We start from the raw sequence: 23,049 nt of genomic DNA on the forward strand, positions 1-23,049 counted from the left end.
TCTATGACCCTACTGACAAATAAAGGAAAAAGCCTGAAATTTGTGTTGTCATGGACTCAGACATGAATGACAACACCCACATTACTGTAAGACAATTGCAAAGTCTGCCTACTATCACCTTAAAGGTGCAGTAAGCACAAAATAGATTGTTGATGTTTGAACCAAAGCAGCGCCACACACTTCCTGTCTCCTAAATGGGTGTGGCCTCGTTTGAACATGTAGTGTGGATAGATGAAAAGGTATATTTAAGTAATTTGTTTATATGTTCTTTTGCTAACGTTAGATATTTACACAGCTAAAAGACATATTTAGCATCACGGAGATTAGTTTTGTTAGGGCGATTGCGAATGTTAGCTGACGTTAGCTTCTCTGTGTTGCCAGATTTCGCGAGAGTTAAGGTGATCTAAGCAACTTTGAGTATGGCATGGTTGTTGTTACCAGACGGGCTGGTCTGAGTATTTCACAATCTGCTCAGTTACTGGGTTTTCACACGCAACCATTTCTAGGGTTTACAAGTATGGTCTGAAAAAGGAAAAACATCCAGTATGCTGCACTCCTGTGGGCGAAAATGCCTTGTTGATGCTAGAGGTCAGAGGAGAATTGACCGACTGATTCCAGCTGATAGAAGATCAACTTTGACTCAAATAACATACCTCGTTACAACCGAGGTATGCAGCAAAGCATTCGTGAAGCCACAACCTTGAGGCGGATGGGCTACACCAGCAGAAGACCCCACCGGGTACCACTCCTCTTCACTAAAAATAGGAAAATGAGCTTACGATTTGCACGAGCTCACCAAAATTGGACAGTTGAAGACAAGTAAAAATGTTGCCTGGTCTGATGAGTCTCAATTTCTGTTGAGACATTCAGATGGTAGAGTCCGGATTTGGCGTAAACAGAATGAGAACATGGATCTGTCATGCCTTGTTACCACTGTGCAGGCTGGTGGTGGTGGTGGTGGTGGTGTAATGTGTGGGGGATGTTATCCTATCAATATCGGCCAACATTTCTAGAGAATGCTTCCAGCACCCTGTTGAATCAATGCCACGAAGAATTAAGGCAGTTCTGACAGCGAAAGGGGGTCAAACACGGTATGTATGGTGTTCCTAATAATCCTTTAGGTGAGTGTATACTTTTCTGACTATGGGTGAAAGAATCGTTCATAATCTGTGTTCACGTTCACTTCTCTCGTTGGAATCAACACACTCAGGACCTGCCGCCTGTCTCCTAAAGAGGCATGGCCGTGGCAAAGCCCACATGACACAGAGACAGGAAACTACTCTGATTCTAAACCGTTTATGTTTGAACTCAACTGCTGTACAAATACAACCCGCCCCCCCTTCAGAAGCTCCGCCCCCTAGATTCACGGACAGATAACTACCGGCTGGCCAGCACATTCACATACCGCCTCCCCCCCTACCATCAACGGTGGCAGCCTGTTGCCGATTGGCTGGAATAGTGTTCTGTGGCTTGTGCACTCCTTTCTGTTCTGCATTCACACAGCCAGGGCTGTGTAGGAACACCGGGGATTTTTCTTTTCAGTGCACACAGAAAATAGAGCTAGGTGATCATGAGGAGATATTCGCTGAATTGGACAAAAAAAGGTGTATTGGATTAACATTGCTTACTACTATACCTTCAAGAATATATCAAGGGTTAAAGGACTTATGTCTCAGCAGGATTTGGAAAAACGTGTCCATGCATTTATCTTTAGCAGTCTTTACAGGTCTCCCTAAAAAATCAATCAGACCACTGCAGCTGATTCAGAGCGCTGCTGCTCGAGTCCTCACTAAGACTAAGAAAGTGGATCAGATCAGATCAGACCTCTCTGGGTCAGGTCTGCTTTCTGTCCCCAGAGTCAGAACTAAACATGGAAAAGCAGCGTTCAGTTTCTATGCTCCACATATCTGGAACAATCTCCCAGAAAACTGCAGGTCAGCTGCAATTATCAGTTCTTTTAAATCAAGGCTGAAGACTTTTCTGTTTGATGCTGCCTTTTTAAAGTAACCATTCCTTTCTGATACTGCACTGTAACTTTTATTTGTGTCTTATGCCTGTCTTATTCTATTTGAGCAGTTTTTACATTCTCTTTAATGAACTGTTGTCACTGCTCTTTAATGTTTTATGTAAAGCACTTTGCCTTGTTGCTGAAATGTGCAATATCAATAAAGTTGCCTTGCCTTAGTGAGGTGGACTAGATACTGAATGTTTCTGTCAGATGGAGTGGGATGAGCTCTTCACACATTGCTTCACACCAGGATTTTTTTTCTTCACAAAGCTACTTTTATTGAATACATATGACCTGCCTCCACCTTACTTTATTTTAATCCCTGTCATGACTTAAGTTTGTAAAGTGCTTCAGTCACATATATTATTATCTCCTCAAGAAAAAAACACATATATTCAATTGTTTGATAAGAAGGAGCTAATACAGATGTGAATGTGAATTCGAATGAAATGCGTGTTCGAACCCCGCCTGAGGTAAACCACACAGAAGATACTGTAATCAATGAATGAATGAATGTATGTTTGTGTGTGGTTTTATTTGTCTCAAAATTTCAACCATCAACAAAAAATTACATTACTGTTTAAATTCAGTTTATTCATTTGCAATTACTGTTTACCACAAATTCATGTTACTTCATCAGGGGCTGAGCAGCGAAGCTGCGTGGACCCTATTGCTTTTGCCAGTGTTATTATTCTTCCTAAGAAATCCATGTTCCCATGCACAAATACTCACCAAACTTTGCACACCAGTCCAGTCCATGCCAAACTTAATCATTGCTGGTGGCGCTACAAAAGCCATCTAATATGACACACAAGTACATTTAAATAGGTTTTAAAAAACTTTTATGCATTTTTAATTAAGGTAACAGTTCTCAAATTGTATCCATTAAAACCAATTTTAACTGAAGGCGTGCAGATGATCAGCTCCTCTATCACTTCTAAAGTCAGTTCAACAGCCTACAGGCAACTAAAACACACATCAAAAGATAACATGGTATACATATATATAGATATATATAGATAATGGTATATCTCAGGCGGGGCTTGATCTTACATCTTTATGTCCCCGGACGGTATCTAAAAACACATGTACTTTATAGAATACAATCTTTTATTATAAATGAAAGTACCCAACAATATAATGGCCTACAAGTCCAGCTGAAATGTTTAGACCATTAAACACACAGCTGTTCCACCATTTCTAAAATGGGAGGATTCTTCTGCATTGACTACTTTTACTTGTTATACTCTAAGTACATTTTCCTGATGATACTGACGTACTTTTACTTAAGTAACTTTTTAATGCAGGACTTTTACTTGTACCAGAGTATTTTTGCAGTGTAGTATTAACACTTTTACTTAAGTACAGGATCTGAATACTTCTTCCACCACATGTGCATTAACCAGTTTGTTGTTTTTTACAACCACAATTAAACTCTCAGATCAAGTAGAATATATTTAAACATTTCTTTCTGGACGATTTCACTTCTCATCAGAGGAAGGAGAGTCAAGTCAGCAGAGTTCCAATGAAGATTTTGACTTGAGTTAAGCTCTGAACTAAAGACAAACAAAAAACACTCATGCAAATTAAGTCAGTAGAAAGTTCTTATTTGAATTGTGGAGGCATGAGTGCTTACTTTGTTAATTACTTTGGGACATCCTTACTTGAATAAACAAACTAAGTTCTGTACTGAATAATGATTTACGTATTAGAGGTAAATCATTACATTTACAGTGGAAGTTCTGTCTTGGAATCTTTGATAAATAAAGACAATATGCACTGTACGGAATAAAGTATTGATGAGAGTTAAATCATCAGATTTTATTCTTTATTCGTAGACTTTACAATATTCAAATAACATAAGAAAAACTGGTCAGAACTGGGAGACTTCTGCAGTCAGTGATGCAGGGTCACATGAAGACAGTGTTTCAATTTAAGGAGTCACAAGCCAAAAAGGTAATCACTGATCTAGATAGAAATAAAACGGATAGAAATGCCATTGCACAGTTTGCCGTGGTCATTTCATTGGTACACAACAAAACAGCGGATGGTTGTTAGTTGTCATGGTGAGTCAGTGGGGCCATAATCTGGGTCGCAGCTCGCTGGGAAGAGAGCGGCCGACGCTGCTCGGGAGACATTCTTGGAGCTGCAGGGAGTGAGGAGGAACAGTTAGACCTAGCGGCAACGGGTCAGCAGACCCAGCCCTGCTCATTCTCTGTAACCAATGCAGCTTGAAAGCACGGCGGAACCAGCAAGCCAGCCAGGGTTGAATTGCTAACTCCGCCGTACCCCCTCGCCGCATCATTCACAGAAAAAGAGCCGAACAAAGCTCATGTGGCGATAGCAATGTGCTTTGTGTGGATAAAGCATGAAGTTAATGTGCCTCATTTTGTGGCTCCAACTCTGCCTCGTAATGTTACTGCTCCATTGCTCGTATGTCCGTTACTGTTTAACCTCTCCTCCGCGACTTTCCGCAAGTCAGCTTTTACGGAAGTTTATGCGTTACCATGGCAATGGCACACATAAAAATGGCTGCCTCTCTGACCATTCTGCTATATTGATTTGAATGGAAATTACCTTTCTATTCAGTCTATCTATTCAATTTCTATGTGTTGAACACTACAAGCATATCTATCATGGAAATGCATTCTATACTCAACTTTTTAATGCCATCAATAGGTCAGATTCAGTCTGACCAGTCAGCATGGTTTCTGCGCTGCTAAGCCAGCTGAACACAGATGACTTTTACTTGGTGAGGAAACAAATGAAGCTGGACTTGTTGGCCAATATGCAACAGCAGGGTGCAAACTCACCCTAGCTGAGCTTTAGGATCAGATACAGGCCAGAAATGGCATTTCTTACTGTGGATCAATTATGTGATAACATGATGTTCCCTGTGTAATGGCAGAGTTTCACATTATCAGGCCTAGCTAATTAGGTGTTTAATTTAATTCCTAATTGGATTTAATATGGCCTTTATTTTCAAATAGCCACTGCAAGTCTGAGTGGAGATTTGAAGGGTCTGCCTCTTGGGTATAAGTTTGTGAATGAATGTTTCAGCCTACATAAGTTGTAGAAACCTTGAGGCTTATGTTTGTCAGCCAATCAGCAGATTCATGAGTTCCCTTAGTTCCTGAACTAAGAAGTTTCACAAAATGTCCATTTGCCCAAGGCTTACCAAGGGACATGGACAAATCTTTTCTTGGTGGTCCAAGAGTTCCTTGAATGGATCCTAAAACATTTCCAGTGAAATGAGAATCAGTTTAATTTTAATATTATTTCATTTACAAGTAGTTTTCCAATTGTGTAAGGATGACAATAAAGACAACAGAAATTAGTTTACCATTGGTTTAAATTTGATATGGTTCACTTGTTAGCAATGCTTATTTTTAAACAATACAGAGCAGTATACAGTATATTTGGAGTTGAATTTGCTGGCCACCTTGTGAATGTTAGGCACTCTCTTTTAGCTCCATTCTGGTCTCCACCAATTCCTGAGAAAATATACCTGGCTTTTCAGCTGCTACATACTCCACTTAAGTCCTCCAACCCATATGACCACATAGGTAATTTGTTTCCTCTAATATGACCCACAGGAGTGACATAAAACCATCACAACTACTTGGTTAGGTTTAGGAAAAGAGCAGAACTTAAGTTGTAAGAATGTGAGGTAGAACATCACAAACTTAATGTAGCTGCATACGTAACTTAACTTACAAGTTCAAATTATATATGCAAGTTAACATAAGTCAACATTGACTTTTCGTTCCACATGGGACATGAACAGGGGACTCCTGGGTGTAAGTCCTGTGTTTGTTTGACTGACCCATCCATCCATCCATCCATCCATCCACCCCAACCTCCTCCATAGGTGCTCGGACTTTGTTACTCTTTTACGTCTCCTTACTTCCTCTTTTGCTCCCGTCATAATTACTACGGCCACTAGAGGTTGCAGCTACTATGAATATGGGTCGTAATAAACTGCCTGTACAAATGACCTATGTGGATGTTTTTGGGGGAGGACAGTCTTGCTCCACTATCAACTTACTAACTTTGTCTCTCTGCTATGTGGTGCTGAGCAGGTAGTGTGCAGTCAATTTATTAGCTTTTTATTTTCAGAAATGCCTGCTGCATCTAGAAACAACGCTGATGAAAAGATGAGAGTGAACCAAATAGTACAGTTCCGTGCCAGAAAACCAACACAATGAGCTAAAATAGGCTGAAATGCTTCACAGGGTTGAGGGGAATTGCATATTTGGCAGATAACGCTCTGTGGGTTTGATATTATGAGCAACCCACGTAGGCATTCCATTCATTGTTAATTTATAAAGATTGATTATAGCATGGGTGGATGGATGGATATTACAGGTTTAAGAAATAATACAGAATGGTATCTTGACTTTGACAAGTGGCAGAAAATGGATGGATGCAGGGTGACTACGTGTCTTGAGAAAGGTCCTTGTGACCGAAAACGTCGACCAATAAACCAATGCAGAGGACATGAAAGTGTTTGCAGGAATTTTCTTTTTTCTTTGGAAATGGATACATGGACATACCATCATACAGTGTACAGTTCTGCCGGCATGTCCATTGTTTTGCATATCTGTGTCTGGACAAATGATGAGGGTGATGCACACACAGTGGAGAGCTGAAAGGCTGAGGATGTTTGCCTTGACGGGTAGTGACGCTCTACTCTTAGAGCCTGCAGTAAGAACCCTTCGAGTCTGGGAAACCCAACACTAAATCCGATTACCTGCTCTGTTTGTGTTTCTATATTGGAAATCACATTAGTGCAAGTAAGCGTCTTTTACATGGGATAAATGGCATGAACCTGAAAGATCCTCTCATATTTTATTGTCTCTTCTAAGAGACTAAGATTGTTTGATATTGACATTACTTCAGGTGGCTGGTCAGGTTTTCTGTGAGGTGGCTTTTTTACGTCGGCCGGTCGCCTATTTTGTAGGATGAATTGTAGTGCGTTAGTTATAGTACGATATCTTATGAACCCATTCTTGAGAATGCGTTGCCTGGTGAATGTAAGTCACTCTCTTTTAGCTCTGTTCTGGTCTCCATCAACTCCTGACAGATCCTCTTACATTTTATCAACTCTTCCGAGAGACTAACGTTGTTTGATATTACTTCAGGTAGCTGGTTGGTTTTTCTGTGAGGTGAAATCATTAGTAGCTTATTTTGGCTTTTCTGTGTCATTATTATTTACAGTATTGTAATTTGATCATGCTTTCAGCAAAAAAAAAACTGCTCTCTTGGCTCTCATAAAGACTTACTTCAGCAGCAGACTGGCAGTGGCTGAAAGAGTTAATGACTAGAGCTAATCAAATGAACGAATAGAGCTGTGGTAATGACTATTGATAAGCCATATACAGTATAGTGTGGCTTGTCAAGTCCTGCTGGCTTTCAGGGCCCTTCACTAAGCAGTTTTACCATTACATAAGGAATGTCTAGCAAATTAATCTCCCAAAGCAGACTTCAATCACCAAATTGGCTCTGTGCAGGGAGCCGGGATGGCATGACTGCCTCCTGCTGGCATAAGCCACAGCCTGCTGGCATAAGCCACAGCCTGTCAGAACACACAATGCAAAGTGCTGCATGTGGACTGATGATTTTCTGTAAGTAAAAGCAAGGGGTTGCACCTTTAAAATCGGGGCCTCTGCTGTAAAGCATTTCTCCGGGCAAGACTTCTGTTCTTCCTTCATGCATGTTAGATTAACAATCTTTATTTTTAAAAGCGTTCATCACTATATTCTTACATTAAGAACTGTTTAGTGTTTTATTTTGTAGTGTCTCTGTAATAAATCACATCGGCTGCAGTGATATCGAGGGAAATGGCAAAACACAAAAACAAAAGGTTGGTTGGTTGATTGAGGTTGCTATGGAGATGTTTTTACTTTATTAGGCTGCCCAAGGATTTGTCTCAGGGACAGAGAATTGCAGGGTAGCATTGATGACACGTTAACAATAGTAATTCATCACTACATACATAGTTACAGCAGAAATGCAGTGTGGAGATTTCATTTGTTATATAATCAGGATTGACTGAAGTCAGCACAGATAAAAAGGAATAGAAATCTGTGTGTGTGTGTGTGTGTCACAAACCATCAGCTATTCTTTTTTTAATACTTTTTTTCTTTTGTCTTTTATTTCAGGTGGAACTCACTGCATCATGCTGTGAGGTTATGCTGATTTATCATATTAGCAATGCAAATGGGACTGATTTAGACCTTACCTCACAAAGTAGTTTGATGCACTACTCAAAACTGCCATAACAAAGTTCCCCTTTTTTTTTTTTTTTTTTTTAAATATGCCTCTTCCTAGAAACAATACCAAAAATAGCAGGTCTGAAGGTAGCAGCTATTATCTATAAATGCTTCAGCAGCATTATAAGAGCCAGAATGAAGCTGGGTGACAGACAGGCAGAAAGAGGGGGTACTTACCATGCACCTAGTAATGGATAACCCTGCAACTTAGTTTGCACAGAGAGAGCACAGCTGAGTTCTCACTTCGTCAGATTGTCAATGTTCTGAAGAACATTCATACATTTACAGGGAGGCAGTATAGGTTTAGAGTTTAGAAACAGTTTGCAGATTTGATTCTAAAAGCTAATAAGCTCATCAATGGCTGCATCCAACTCTCTATACACCCCCTGGATGACTTCAACTTCAACTTTATTGATATTGTCCCAGAGGGGCAATTTGTGGTACGGCAAGGCATACTTGCAAGACAATTATACACACAGCACAACAAAAGACAACCAAAGACGGAGATCCACATGAAATGGGGGCACTGAAAAATAAGTATAGCCTATAGCATAAATATGTAGATTCATGTGAAAATGTGTTTCAATTTACTCTGAAGGTAAATGAGCCCATCTTTGTTGTAACTGTGATGATGATTCGAATAAACTTGCAGAACAGCATCTTCTCCCTCCGTGCTGTAACAATGCATCCAACTTCCTGCCAACAGAAGCAGAAACAGTTTCACAGCTACTGTATGGTCTTGTTTGTTGTAATGAATACTGTTGTTAAACTATGGCACTGTGATTTCTCCTCACTTACTAAAAAAGAAGTGATCTTTAGTTGCCTATCTACAGGCCGGAGCCCTGACTCCAGTAGATCCCTGTCAGCCTTGTTTACATCATTATTTTGTATTCTTATCTACCGCAGCTCCTTTAATGACCGCATCTATCAATGTGCTGCAAATGAAAACATGTCCAAAAGGTTTAAAGGAGGAGTCCTGAGATTGCCTTTTATTATTGCCAGCAGCAATAATGACTCACTATGCACACTGTGTGTGTTTTCTATCATTTATAAATAATGTTCATGATGCAGCAAAAATAGATATCTGCCTTGTTCCAGAACCACATTTTTTTTTGTGTCAATAACATGTTACAATTTCAGTCCAATTATCAGACTTATAGAGTGGATAACAAAAAATCCTTATTCTGTGATATGATTGAATATTGTCAGTCCCCCCCCCCACAACACACGGACGCACAGCGGGGGCCCCCCCCCCCCACAAAAAAAAAACCCCCCCCCCCCCAAATTTTTTTTTTTTTTTCCCCTTCGGCGCCGCAAAAACAAGCTGTAAACACAACATAGACATATTGTCACCTTTTGTAAACTTGAATGTAAAGATACGTTCTAGACTGTCTTTTTCTTTTTAACTATCATGCACGGCTGATAGAACTTCAAAACCAATACACAAGACATAGTAATATTATTTAAAGCTTAGACTTCAGTTTGTCTTATGCATCTTTTATGAACTACAATGGACTGAATTAAGGTTGATATGGCAAACTTACAAATAGCATACAGTTTCCTATATACACATGGAGTAGACGGACAGAGAGTTGTTTCTGGCCACCTCATACTGTAAATGTAAGCCCAATATTAACTCTCCTCGTAGCTCTGGTCTCAACTTACACCTAAGAAATATATCTATATATCCAATCTTAGCAAGCATGTGAGTAGTGTCTGTGTTAAAACAACCCAAGGGGCTGGACTGGTGGGGATTAAATAACATGAAAAAAAGTTCAAAAAACAGATCTGTAAATGGCTTATCAGATGCTAAAACACTGCACAGCTTGAGTGTCACTTTGTGGTTTTCAGTTGTAGTTTTCAGTTGTAGTTTTCAGTTGTGGTTTTCAGTTGTAGCTTTCAGTTGTAGTTTTCAGTTGTAGTTTTTCCTGTTTTATTGTTTTTATTCATTCCCTTTTTGTGTTGTTTCCCTGTTCGTTTCATCGTTGTGTGTTACCCGTGTTCTCCGTTTAGCTTTCCTTGTTCTGTCCGTGTTTTATGCTTCAGTTTCCTGTTTTACTTTGTAGTGTCTGTTTCTCCTGTGTCATGTCTTTATTTTACTTCCTGCCTTGTGTGTTTTCCCACCTCTGTGATTGTCTGCCCCGCCCTGATGTGTCTCACCTGTTCCTCAGCCCTCATGTCACCTGTCCCTCGTTACTACCCTCGTTACCTCGTGTATTTAATCTCAGAGCTTTATTCTTTGTCTCTTGTGTGATCGTTGTCTTTGCTCCCTGTGTTACCCCCCGTGAGTTGCTTCTTTGTGGTTTATGCTTCACTTAGCTTTTGGTGTTCCCAGTTTGTTGGTTTTTGTTTGGATCTCGGTTGCCAGTTTTTTCCTGCCTGCTTTAGGACACCTTTTGTTTATAAACTATTTATTTGTTAAACTTTAATAATCGTCCTGCTGCCTCCTCGCCTCCATACTCTGCACTTTTGGGTTTAAGCCTGCTATTCCCTAGACGTGACACAGAGACGATGATTTTACTCTGTAAAGTTAGTGACAAACTATTCTATCTCTTGTTGCGACGATCGTGAGGTAAACCGTAGAAACAGTGGATATACCAGGAATGTGCGACCGCATTTATGTGATTGGCCACTGAAGTGCAGTTGAGCCTGGTTCTTTTTTGACTGGACGACACTGCCTTTTTTGCAGTTGCCCTCAGTGTTGCCCCCCACCTCCCATGCTGCATTGCTGGATTGGCTCCATTCAAATGAATGGTTTAGCTGCTTAATGCTCGACTATGTAAGTTTCCCTGTCAGCTGTTTGGTGCTGAGCAGGTAGGCCTGGTGTACGGGGGGGACGGGGGTTTCTGCAAAAATGTTTCTATGAGAGCTGTGAGAGTCAACCAAAACAGTAAAGTTGCAGGCTGGAAAACCGAAACAGTGTGCTCAACGACACAAAAAAACTCTGTGGAGCTAAAGAGAACTGCAGAGTCGGGTGATAATTCTGTGTTTGTCACTACGAGCAACATCTTTCACCTTTTGATCCTTTGTTATTTTTAAAAATATGGATTATAGCTGCTTTAAATATCCAGGTAACACTCAGTGATAACCTGAATCACAAAAAGACAGTTCATTTAATCTACTGCAATCCAACAATGCATATGAATATGTTTGCAGTGCAACACAATCTGTTGAAGGCAGTGGAAACTGTTTAAAGTGACTGTGGTCAGTAATCCTGGAGGCTCTCTCCTCTTTGAAGTCTTCCCACGAAATGCCCCTGAGCAGCTTGAAATAGAATAACTTCTGCTAGAATGCAAAGCATCAGTCTTTTTACATGCTTTAGACAAGCAATGAGTTCAAAGACTTAAAATCAACCAAAATAATATTACGCTTTCTTTGCCTTAGGAACTGATTATGCTTTGAATGCACTCCCTGCATGTATTCTACACACTGCTTTGCTACAGCCTGCACGGCAAACTCATACAGCACTCTGTCACGTTATGTAATCAAACCCCAGGTTTACATTGGCTGAAGAGAAGAAAATAAAGCTCTTGTTAAATGTGTGAATGAAATATTAATTAGAGAATAATGTGAGGGTTGTCTGTACGACATGGATCACATGAAAAACTGATAAACGGGCGTATAACTCGCACACCCTATCCCATTCTGAGAAAGTGTGTCCAATCTTTTGACTGGTACTGCACAGTATATAACAAAGTAATTAAAAACAACTGCTCAAGACTTGGGCTTTAATTCAAGTAGCTGATACGATTCTGTGTCTATGGGAAATCTAAATAAATCAATGCTCAGAGAGACTGGCGATCAATTAGGCCCAAAACATGGATCCTGAGGGACACTGGCTCTGCTGGATCTCTAAGCAGCTGAGCGTTCTGATTAAAATGTGACGGATTTAGGGTATGCCCACACTCAGCCTGATTAATGACTGTTCACAAACACACACATGCACACGCGTGGAAATATGTCCTCCACTAAATCAATAAAAGCATTTAAAGAGACCTGCATTTGGTTTTGGTAAGGACGGGTGAAATATACTCTCACCATAATGTAGTTTTATACATCCCTTAAATGTATTTATCGTATGAATGTAATTTCCCCTTGCAGGATCAATAAAGTAGGTCTTAATCCTATTTTATGGGTACAATAGGATACAACAGTGAATTTTGTTTGTGTAGATCAGCCTGATATTGCTTATTTCTCTGTGCTATAGAACTCTAGGTGCCTTTAAGGAAATAAAAAGAGCATAGTGTTGCACTGGGGGACATATCCTTTCATTATGATAAATATGGCCAATGTCGTTTTAATTTTGTATTCTCTGGAGAGTAGAGAGTCCTCTGGAGAGGTCTTTAATTGGATTTGCTGATAAGAATAAAAAGATAATCTAGCACCGTGGATTGAGCGCTGCATTCTGACTTGGCCACTTCAGGACTTAAACAGCTGCTGTTCTGAAGCAAATCCTGTGATGCTTTGGCTTCATGTTCGGGGTCATTGATGGAGAATCAATCTACTCAAAGTGGCAGTTCTCTTGCAGACTGCAGCAGGTTTTCCTTTCTATCTTGCAGTATTCACTGCCCCTCTACCAGGACAAGCCTTTCATCAATTCAATTCAATTCAATTCAATTTTATTTATAGTATCAAATCATAACATAAGTTATCTCGAGACACTTTACAGATAGAGTAGGTCTAGACCACACTCTATAATTTACAAAGCCCCAACAATTCCAACAATTCCAGTAATTCCCTCAAGAGCAAGCAGTGCGACAGTGGCGAGGAAAAACTCCCTCTTGGGAAGAAACCTCGGACAGACCCAGGCTCTTGGTAGGCGGTGTCTGACGAGCCGGTTGGGGGTGTGATGAACAGTGGCGATAGTAGTCACATTAATAATGGAACAGTGACTGGATGTAGCGGGAAGCTGCAGGGTTCAGCAGGACGCAGCATGACATTGCAGGGCATCGCTGAGCTCAGCAGGGAGTGCAGCAGGACCACGGCGACAGCTGCAACCAGGGTCTTGGTGCAAACGTTCTCCAAGGAAATACGCTGGGGAAAAAAGCATAAGGACTCCGGAGAGTAAACTCCCCAGAAGCTAGGATTAGTAACAAGCATTTCTGGGACGGGGCGCGACACAAATAGTAATAGTAATAGTAACAGTAATAGAAACAGTAATAGTAAGAGGAGAGAGCAGCTCAGTGTGTCAAAGGAAGGAAGTCCCCCGGCAGTCTAGGACTATAACAGCGTAACTATAACAGGTAACTAAGAGAGACAGGTCATAAGGAGAGGTAGCTTTTTCGGGCTTAGAACTCTCCCCCTGCCGGATCTGGCTTGGCTGGCCTGCCTCCCTCTACTTTGTTATGTATTATTAATCTAACAATTATGAAGAGAAGCAGTTGGGCCAGTTAGGTGAACACTGCAACTCCTCACTCCCTAACTATAAGCTTTATCAAATAGGAGAGTTTTAAGTTCATTCTTGAATGAGGTGACAGTTTCTGCCCCCCGAACCCAGATCGGGAGCTGGTTCCATAGGAGAGTGGTGGAAGAAGTATTCACATTGTTTACTTAAGTAAAAGTACTAATACCACACTCTGTTTCAAGCAAAAGACCTGCATTGAAAATGTTACTTAAGTAAAAGTATGTAAGTATCATCAGGAAATGTACTCAAAGCCGAAAAAGCCTCACATTTTAGACATTGTATTTTATAAACTACATGTTTTTTGTGTGCACAAATCCTAATTTGTAAAGTAACGTAGTAACTAAAGCTGTCAGATTAATGTAGTGGAGTAAAAAGTCCAATAATTCTCTCTGAAATGTAGCGGAGTAGAAGTAGAAAGTGGCACGAAAAGATAAGACTCAAGTACAAGTACCTCAGATTTATGCTTAAGCACATTTCACCACTGCTTTCCAAGGCGTGCTGCTGCTGCATAGATTCCCCACGTCATCACACTGCTATCATCACTAGTATCATCACTACTCTAAACGCCGTAGGGTAAAAGCCATGCTGTTTCCTTCTTCCTTGTGTCCAAATCTCCTACATGCCTTCTGACAAACACCTGGCCAAATGTCACGTGAGTTCTTTGCAACAGCCTTTAGCTGCAGCTGATGAAGCACCCAGGCAACAGTTGTTATGCACAGCATCTCCCGGCTCTTATCTTATCAGCCGTGGAACCCTCTAGCCAGTGCTGCAGTACTCCAGGTTGGTTTTGGTCTCGAGACCACTTTTAAAGGTCTCGGTCTCGTCTCTGAATCGACAGCATTTTTACTCGGCCTCGTCTCGGTCTCGGATAAAGAGGACTCCAGATTTTATTTCAGGACCGGTCGAGAACACAACTGCTGGGATATCACTAAATTACCTGTGCAATGTGTGAATAATGTGTTGACATCATTACTGTGATCAATGCTTCAAATGCAACCAATAATTTTTTTAATTAGAAATTTGTTACTGTTAACCTGTTCTCCCCATTTCACAACATGCATTTCTCCCCCTTAGTGTTTTTCTTTGTTGAAAACAAAGAGAAACACCTACACATAAAATTCACCTCTGCAATCCCTTGTGATTATTTTATCAAGGCATTTTTCAGATACACTTATGGCAATAACAGCGTTGAATGAAGAAGAATTCTAGTTTGTTTTCTGTGGTTGTTCTGCGTCAATTTGGAGAGTGCCTATTGTTAATATTTTTCACATTGTATCGTCGCATTCAGTGTGGGACTGGTCTTGGTCTTGACTTGGTCTCGCCCTGCCGTGGTCTTAGTCTTGACTCTGTATCGTCCTGCTTTGGTCTTAGTCTGGACTCGGTATCGCCCTGCTTTGGTCTTAGTCTTGACGTAGTCTCGCCATGCCTTGGTCTTAGTCTTGACTCGTTCTCACCCTGCCTTGGTCTTAGTTTTGACTCGGTCTCGTCCTGCCATGGTCTTAGTCTTGACTCGTTCTCGCCCTGCCTTGGTCTTAGTCTTGATGTAGTCTCGCCCTGCTTTGGTCTTCGTCTTGACTCGGTCTCAACCCCTCAAAGTCTTGGTCTTGTCTCTGTATTGATACACTCTGGTCTTGGTGATGACTTGGTCTCGGTTTAGATGGTCTTAGTATATATCAACGATATTTCATTTCCGGGATTGCTCCGTTGCCGCTGGAAATTCCGTCAGATGTCCCTCATTTTGGCCGGATGTCCATTTCCTTCCGCTTTCTTTGTGTTGGCATTCTAAACTCCGATGGATTTATGAGAACTATGGTTCACTAGGGTTAGGGAGTGCTGTGTGGAGTAGCCAGACCTTCCTCCACAGCGCTATGGAGGAAGGTCTGGCAATGGGAGACTAAAGTGGTCTTGACTTCATCACTTCCTCTAGCTTCTTCACAGTGATCAGACGTCTTGGTGGCTTCCTTCACTAGTTCCCTTCTCTCACACGTGGTGGACCACATGCACTGGGAAGATTCCTTTTGAAAATTTGTATAGACCTTACTGTTCTTATATATTTCCCCATCACCTTACAGACATGCCAATGATTTGTTTGGAATGTCTCTTTGTCTTTATGATTAGCTGCGCCAGGGATGATTGAATTCTAAAAATCCTAAATTTATCCATTGTGATTCACAGAACTAAAAGAAGTCCAAGGGAGGGTGATTACCTTTTAAAGACATGTAGTCAGTTAGTGTGGGGGATGCGTGCATGCAGATGCGCAGAAACAGCAATATCAACCTCTGACTCATTTTGTGGGCTATTGTAGGCTATATAAGGGTTAAGAAAATAAACACATTTAATGTGTATGTTATTAAATATATGTGCAGACTGTGCAGAGTATTTGTTCATATGAATGCAGTCGTTATTCAACAGGGAATGTAGATATTTCATTATTGTGCTTGAATTTAATCAGCCCTTATATCCAGTGGTGGAAGTATCCAGATCCTTTACTTAAGTAAAATTTCTAATACCACAGTGTAAATACTCTGTTACAAGTCAAAGTCCTGCTTTGAAAATGTTATTTAAGTAAAAGCATCAGGAAATGTAGGCTACTTAAAGTAGCCTTTTAAAAGTAAAAGTCGGATTTTATAAACTACATGTGTTTTGTGTGCAAACATCTTAATCTGTAAAATAACTAGTAAGAAAAACTGTCAGATGAATGTAGTGGAGTAAAAAGTACAATATTTCGCTCTGAAATGTAGCAGGGTAAATGTAGAAAGTACCATGAAATAAAAAGCCTAAAGTACGTCAAATTTGTAGTCGTACTAGGACAGTACTTGAGTAAATGTACTTAGCTACATTCCACCACTACTTATATCCCTCTGACAACACAAACGGGAAACAAGCCAAACAAATGGCCGATTATTGAAATATAAATCCTGGTCTACATTGTAGAGCTACGAGCTGGAGACAAGGAGCCCCGTGCCGATTGGTCTGATGGGAGTGTGGAGAGGAGAGCGCCGGTATAAAAGCAGAGTGAGAGCAGAGCGGCTCGGAGAGAGAGAGAGAGAGAGAGAGAGGACTGTAGCCTTCCTTCAGTCACAGCACAGAGATACACACAGCGCAGCCATGAGTGAGGTACGTGCTTCTTTGTACTCTGCTTCATGTTCTCCTTCATCAACTCTGATATTTCAGCACTTTCCTTTTAACATCGCGCTTTGTTCAACAACCTGAACTTCTGATAACTTAATCTTTGATTGTGCATACCTGTATAGAGTCGTGAAATGTAATGTTGCCTGCTTAAATGAGTTACAGTTTATTTAATAATAATAATAATAATTTATTTTTTTTGCACATCACATTTTCTGCAAAACTGAACCTAACAGTTACCCACTGTGCACAAGTCAGCCTACTCCTTCTGTGTTTCTGTGATGGTGACTGATGTGCAGTTGCACTGCTGACTGGCCAACATACTGTACATTAAGGACTGTGGGAGGCAGCAAACATGAGTGCTTCAAATGACAAACAGTCAGGATGTGTGACAGTCCATGATAATATGAAATAAAAACTACATCCCTGTTGGTAAATATGGTTTAACGTAGCTTTAAGTCTGACATTTCAAACTAAAGCTCAATCCAGCATGAACACATGCCCGATGAAGCAGAGACACTATTGACCTACACGGCTAGTCTAAGCATCATTTCATGGGGCTGAGCCATTGCAACTTGTTTGTGGACTTCAGATAGGGGGGAAAGGGGGTGGGGGGGTGTTCTGATAATGTCAGAGTGGGGATTAGAAAGGACCCCCACAAGACTCTTCTCTGGAAGATGATTCACTGGCAACAAGAAAATCCTGTAGTCACTGAATTATTCAAGGTTTGCTGCTATCCCAGAGTAGAGCTGGCCGATCTGGACAAAATCAAATATCACAATATTTTTGACCAAATACTTCAATGGGGATATTGTGGGCTGACTATTGGTGCTTTCACAAAAATAATAACACAATCAGAGTTTTGATAAATAATCACTAATAATGAGGATACAATGACTAAGTGGGGGAAAAGGCAAATAATAAGACAGCTACAACAGTCTGGTAAGTTCAGAAAATGACATCAATTTATTGTAATGCATACTTTAAAAACAGGAAAAGACAACACTTACAATATGAAAAATTCAAGACGATATCTAGCCTCATATAGGCTATCTAATATCGATATACTGCCCAGCTCTATCCCAGAAAATAAAACCTTCTCCCAGCGTGCACGGGGGAGCGCTGGCTCCAATAAGACCTTATCACGAGTTGGCTCACCCCAAGGAACTGGACTGACTGAAAGCACACAATTCATAGTCTGTATACCTTTATCCTTTTGTACATGTTGGATGGTGTCTAGTCTCACATTGCCAGACCTATCTGCACAGCTCCGTGGAGTAAGGTCTGGCTACCACAGATACATTGTAAGATATGAGAAAAAAAACACTCTGGGTTGTTTGCATTTCTTTAAACCAATCACAATCGTCTTGGGCGGCGCTAAGCTCCGGACGCAGTGATGTTGGCTCTGCAGAATAGTCTCGGGAAGAAACTTGTTCTGGTGGAACATTTACACCCCGCAATAAAGAAAACGCCACATACAATATTACATAAAGTTAACTTTTCACACAATACAGTAACGTGAGCTATTTAAATTAGCTGGATACATGGTTAAACCTCATTTGCTTTTACCAGTGTATAGCATATTCTCTGTAAATCTGTAAAACCTGCTGAGACATTCCTCAATAATATGAAATAAAGTAAAACAAGTTGTAATTGTTTGTTTGCGTGTAAACTTCTATGAACACCAGCTGCCACTTCAATCCTTATGAATCTTTTAATGCAGAGTTTTTGTACACTGTCACACACGCACGGTACTGTCATGCTGCTGACTTCTCCCCTCCCCTCTGGTGTACTGCTGTACAGAGTGGATCTTATAAATAAGACATTACACACAGGAAAACTCAGGGAATTCAGTTGCATCTCATGTCGGTGATGGATTCAAACGCCTATACTGTAATAGAACCAAGACGAGAGGACGTTGCTCTGAATGAATAATGAAATAAAAAAATCAATGGCAAGCTCCGTCTGCCTCCACACTCCACTGCTCTGGCATACCTTTATTCTGCTCAGACTCACACAACGTTTTTATGGTTCCTTTGTGCTCATCAGGATAAATTCTTTTTAGATCATTATGACGTTCCCCTGTCCAGGTTGGAGCATTTTTCTAGACAGAAGAGAGAACTCTCGCTTAATTACCACTCCCTGCCTGTCTTCAAAGCCTGAGGGATTATTTAGTCTATTTGTCATATGAAAATATAATAATACATTGGATTTATGTAGCGCTTTTCGAAGTCCTCAAAGACACTTTACATAGGATACAAAAATTAGCTTTTGTATTCTATGTAAAAAGTAAAATTGCAAGATAGATAAAAACACACAAGGTGGGTTTTGAGGGCCTTTCTTTGAAAGCTGACAGTGTGTTTTATGATAAATATTGGATAGCTTTACCTCTTTGAAACCATCTAAAAAAAAAATCTAGTGGATATCACTCTTTTGGTGGAACTGCTAACAACTCATAGAAATGTAACAAAATGGCCCCCAACTAAACACTGCTTTTTTTGTAAGGGGCCACAAGGATTAGGGCAGTCCTTGACTTAAGAAATTCTCCACTAACACTGAAACGATTTTGTCGACTGAACGATCAGTTGATTCAATCGACCGATCTGTAGTGTCACTACAAAAATCAAGAAAAGATTATAGCAGCTTGTTTCTCTTGAACATTGCTAATATCATCTCAAGAAAGTACAGACTGTATATCATCTATAAAAGCCCACAGCCATGTTTCACTGTAACTGCATTACAACAATCCACTCAACACAAACTGCTTCACAGCCAGGGAGATCAGATACTATAAATCACACACAACATGTATAATTGCTTTACAACAAATCAATATTATTGCCAAATGAATTGTTTTATCGTGCTGGGATAATGAGGCTGTAACCTCATCCTAGTCTGCGTTGGTACTGCTGCAGCTGATTTTTTTTAGCTGTGTCCATAAACAACAAGCAATTTGAGGTTCCTGTGGTGAAAGTAGCTTAAATGGGTGGTCTGTCGCCATGGTGATGAACAATTCTGCATTCTCAGACTGCACTATCTAGCAAATGATGACAACATGGAGACTGACATTAACAATGTGCGTTTCTGCAATTTCACCACATATTACCTATTTGTGTAGATAGTTCTCAAAATCATTGCCATCTAATGCTGATTGTGGTATACAGTAACGTATGATAATCATCAAAAAAAACGCCCACATAAGTCATTTTTTCAAGCAGCTATTACAACTTTGACGGGGTTGACTACACACGACAGTAAGCATGATTAATCCGCGTACAGTAAAGTGGAGAATAAATTACCTTATTTGACAGAAATCTAAGCATTACCTGTTATTTCTGACAATTTGATAAACAACAATGTATATCATGCTTGAATAAATAAAAACCCAATTAACAAAACTGGTTTAAAAAAAAAAAAATCTGAAGTCTCTTTTATATATGCCTTAGTGGTCCCCTAATACTGTATCTGAAGTCTCTTTTATATAGACCTTAGTGGTCCCCTAATACTGTATCTGAAGTCTCTTTTATATAGACCTTAGTGTTCCCTAATACTGTATCTGAAGTCTCTTTTATATAGGCCTTAGTGGTCCCCTAATACTGTATCTGAAGTCTCTGAAGGGGGGAGGGGGGATGGTCTTGCCCAACTGCCACTTTCCTCGTTTGAAAGCCATGATGTCTCTCTCTCTCATGGACGGTCCAAATTCTCTGGGCGGGCAAAGCAGAGAAAGGGGAGGTAACCTTGCTCCTTATGACCTCATAAGGAGCAATATTCCAGATCGGCCCATCTGAGCTTTCATTTTCTCAAAGGCAGAGCAGGATACCCAGGGCTCGGTTTACACCTATCACCATTTCTAGTCACTGGGGGACCATAGGCAGGCTGGGGGAATGCATATTAATGTTAAAAAAAACCTCATAAAGTGAGATTTTCATGCCATGGGACCTTTAATAAATCACCGGGAGACAAGCTGACTCTGGACGATAAAACTGAAATTTAATGTTCTCCTTGTTCAACAATTGTTTGGTCAATTGCTCTTAAACCCTTTCAGAGAGAATTTGAATTGCTGTTTTTATTCTCAATTCTCATCATTTTGGCGCTGGTGATTTTCCTTTGGGGCTGGCTAAAACCTCTTTGGGAGGGGGGCGCCAAAAATTCCCCTATGCAGGAAAAACCTTGCATAATTAAGAAGTAAGTGAAGTATAATTTTAACCCAAACCATGATATTTTTCCAAACTTAAACCTACACTGTGTAATTTTTTGAGTTGATTCTTTGCAAAACCCCTTTGTTCTTTCACAAATATGTGCTCATTCATATGTAATTACTTCCACCAACTAATCAAAATATTCTCTTAAGCGTAGAATCTGCCATATAGAATCATTCAGAATACATACGAGCGAGTCGCTCGAATGGCGGCAGCCATGTCGCGCCTCCATCTTTAAAATACATTAGCCAATGAGGGACATACCTCCGCCTTTCGCGCTTTTACAGCTGCGTGTAAACGACAGAGATACTAAGAGCTAATTTCGGGTTCGGCCACCGTAAGAGTTAAAACGTGCTCGGAATGGGAAGGGCTAGAAAGTAATATTCAGTCGGTTGTCATATACAATTTCACCGCTAGATGGGAATAATTCTTACACAATGTAGCTTTATCTAAGTAGTTTTGGTGCCTAAACCAAATTGCAACCGTTTGACAACGTTAACGATGTGTTTAAAACTGTTACTGTTCCTGTCTGGTTTAGATATGAGGATGCAAAGCGTTCTAATGGGTCATATAAAGGGTCAGAATAAACAACCTACTGTATATAGTTTTATTGACTTTTAAATAGCAAACAAGCATCTTTTTCAACCCATCTGATGTGAATATTTCAGTATAACACAGTGTCATTGGTGCCTGCTGTTGAACTGTTTGGCTCGCAGGATGATCTGGAGACTTACTCCTCCTCTTTTTAAGCCTCAGGTTGTTCAACAAAACTTTAATTAGATGGCACTCAGTGGAGAGGCTCCAGCCAACTGTGTGTGTGTGTGTGTGTGTGTGTGTGTGTGTGTGTGTGTGTGTGTGTGTGTGTGTGTGTGTGTGTGTGTGTGCGGTTGCCAAGATATGTCAGTTCCACTTTTCTGATTTTCAGGGAACAATAATGATTTCTTCCGTATCCCATTACCAGTTAGTTTCACACCAAAATGATATCTGTCTAGATCACCTGTAAAACAACTAAACTCAGTTAGTTACATTTTTAATCATCGACTCTGTTCTGTCCCTAAATATTTTTTGGCCATCAGTGAGAGCACTGGGCTGTGAGGAAGTCACCGTCGGTCAGTCGTAGTCAAATCGCCTTGGTAACATGGTTGGTAGGGGCCAGTAGCAGGGCTTTAAGACTCTCGTTGAGACCCTCATTGAGAAGTGTATCTTCTGACTGATACAAGTTTAGAGTGGTGACTTTACATTCACTCTGTAATTAAGTAACTCATTCATCAAAGGCTTGTCATGCATTTGGGTCAAGAGTCTCATCTTGGATTAGGTGGAAATATTTCCACAATTTCTTAGTTATCTGCATAAAATCTGTTTGAAAATGTAATTATTGAGGATATCTGCTTTAATACTGAGGAGGATATCTGCTTAAATATAGGCGACCTATCCTTCAATCAATACATCAACATTTAAGTCTCTTGACATTTGGTTTCTTGTGTTCACCTACACCGTACATTAATTACAGAAAGTGGGGGCTATGGTGGATACTTGGCAAAGCCATTTGTTTCATCATCCAAAGTGGACTAGAGCTCTTTTTATTGAATTAATGAGATAAGATAGTTAGAAGTTGCTGATCATGGTAAAAGAAAAGGACAGCAAGCTGAGATGGGGAAATGTGGTCGGGATGGTTTTCTTTAAAACTCCCTGTTGTTGATTTAAGACTGATAAAGTGATTGCGATCCAGACTAAAGTGGTGATTAGAAAGAAAAAGCCTCTGCAACTCTGGAGCAAATATTCAAATATCAAATGAGGGTGTTGATTTAATGTGAATCTTTTCTCACTTGTTGACCTGAGAAACACATTTTGAATCTTCAATTCTCTGTGATTTGTTGTGAGGCATGCAGACTGACCCTAATCCCGCTTTAAACAATGAACAGAGATTACATTGAAATAATCTGTAATCCATCTAAACTGTCAGCAGGCTTTGGTGGTGCCTTTACTCGCTGTAACCCGGCCTCCGGGGTAATCTGGGCTTCTGCCGGGCTTTGC

General features: G+C 40.4%; 1 protein-coding gene across 2 annotated transcripts in view; it reads left to right on the top strand.

Annotated features, from left to right (window-relative positions):
- The first annotated feature begins 16,645 nt into the window (after positions 1 to 16,645).
- The window catches only part of pcp4a (Purkinje cell protein 4a), a 28,147-nt gene continuing 21,743 nt past the window's right edge, over positions 16,646 to 23,049 (top strand). Inside the window, exon 1 of one of the 2 annotated variants that reach the window (XM_039778667.1) lies at positions 16,646 to 16,804. In XM_039778667.1, coding sequence (XP_039634601.1) covers positions 16,664 to 16,804 — 141 coding nt within the window. In that variant the 5' untranslated portion in view covers positions 16,646 to 16,663. The remainder of the gene's footprint in view (positions 16,805 to 23,049) is intronic. The other variant, XM_039778668.1, reaches the window with a different exon arrangement.

Source organism: Perca fluviatilis, chromosome 16 (genome assembly GCF_010015445.1).
Source record: "Perca fluviatilis chromosome 16, GENO_Pfluv_1.0, whole genome shotgun sequence".
NCBI classification, from domain to species: domain Eukaryota; kingdom Metazoa; phylum Chordata; class Actinopteri; order Perciformes; family Percidae; genus Perca; species Perca fluviatilis.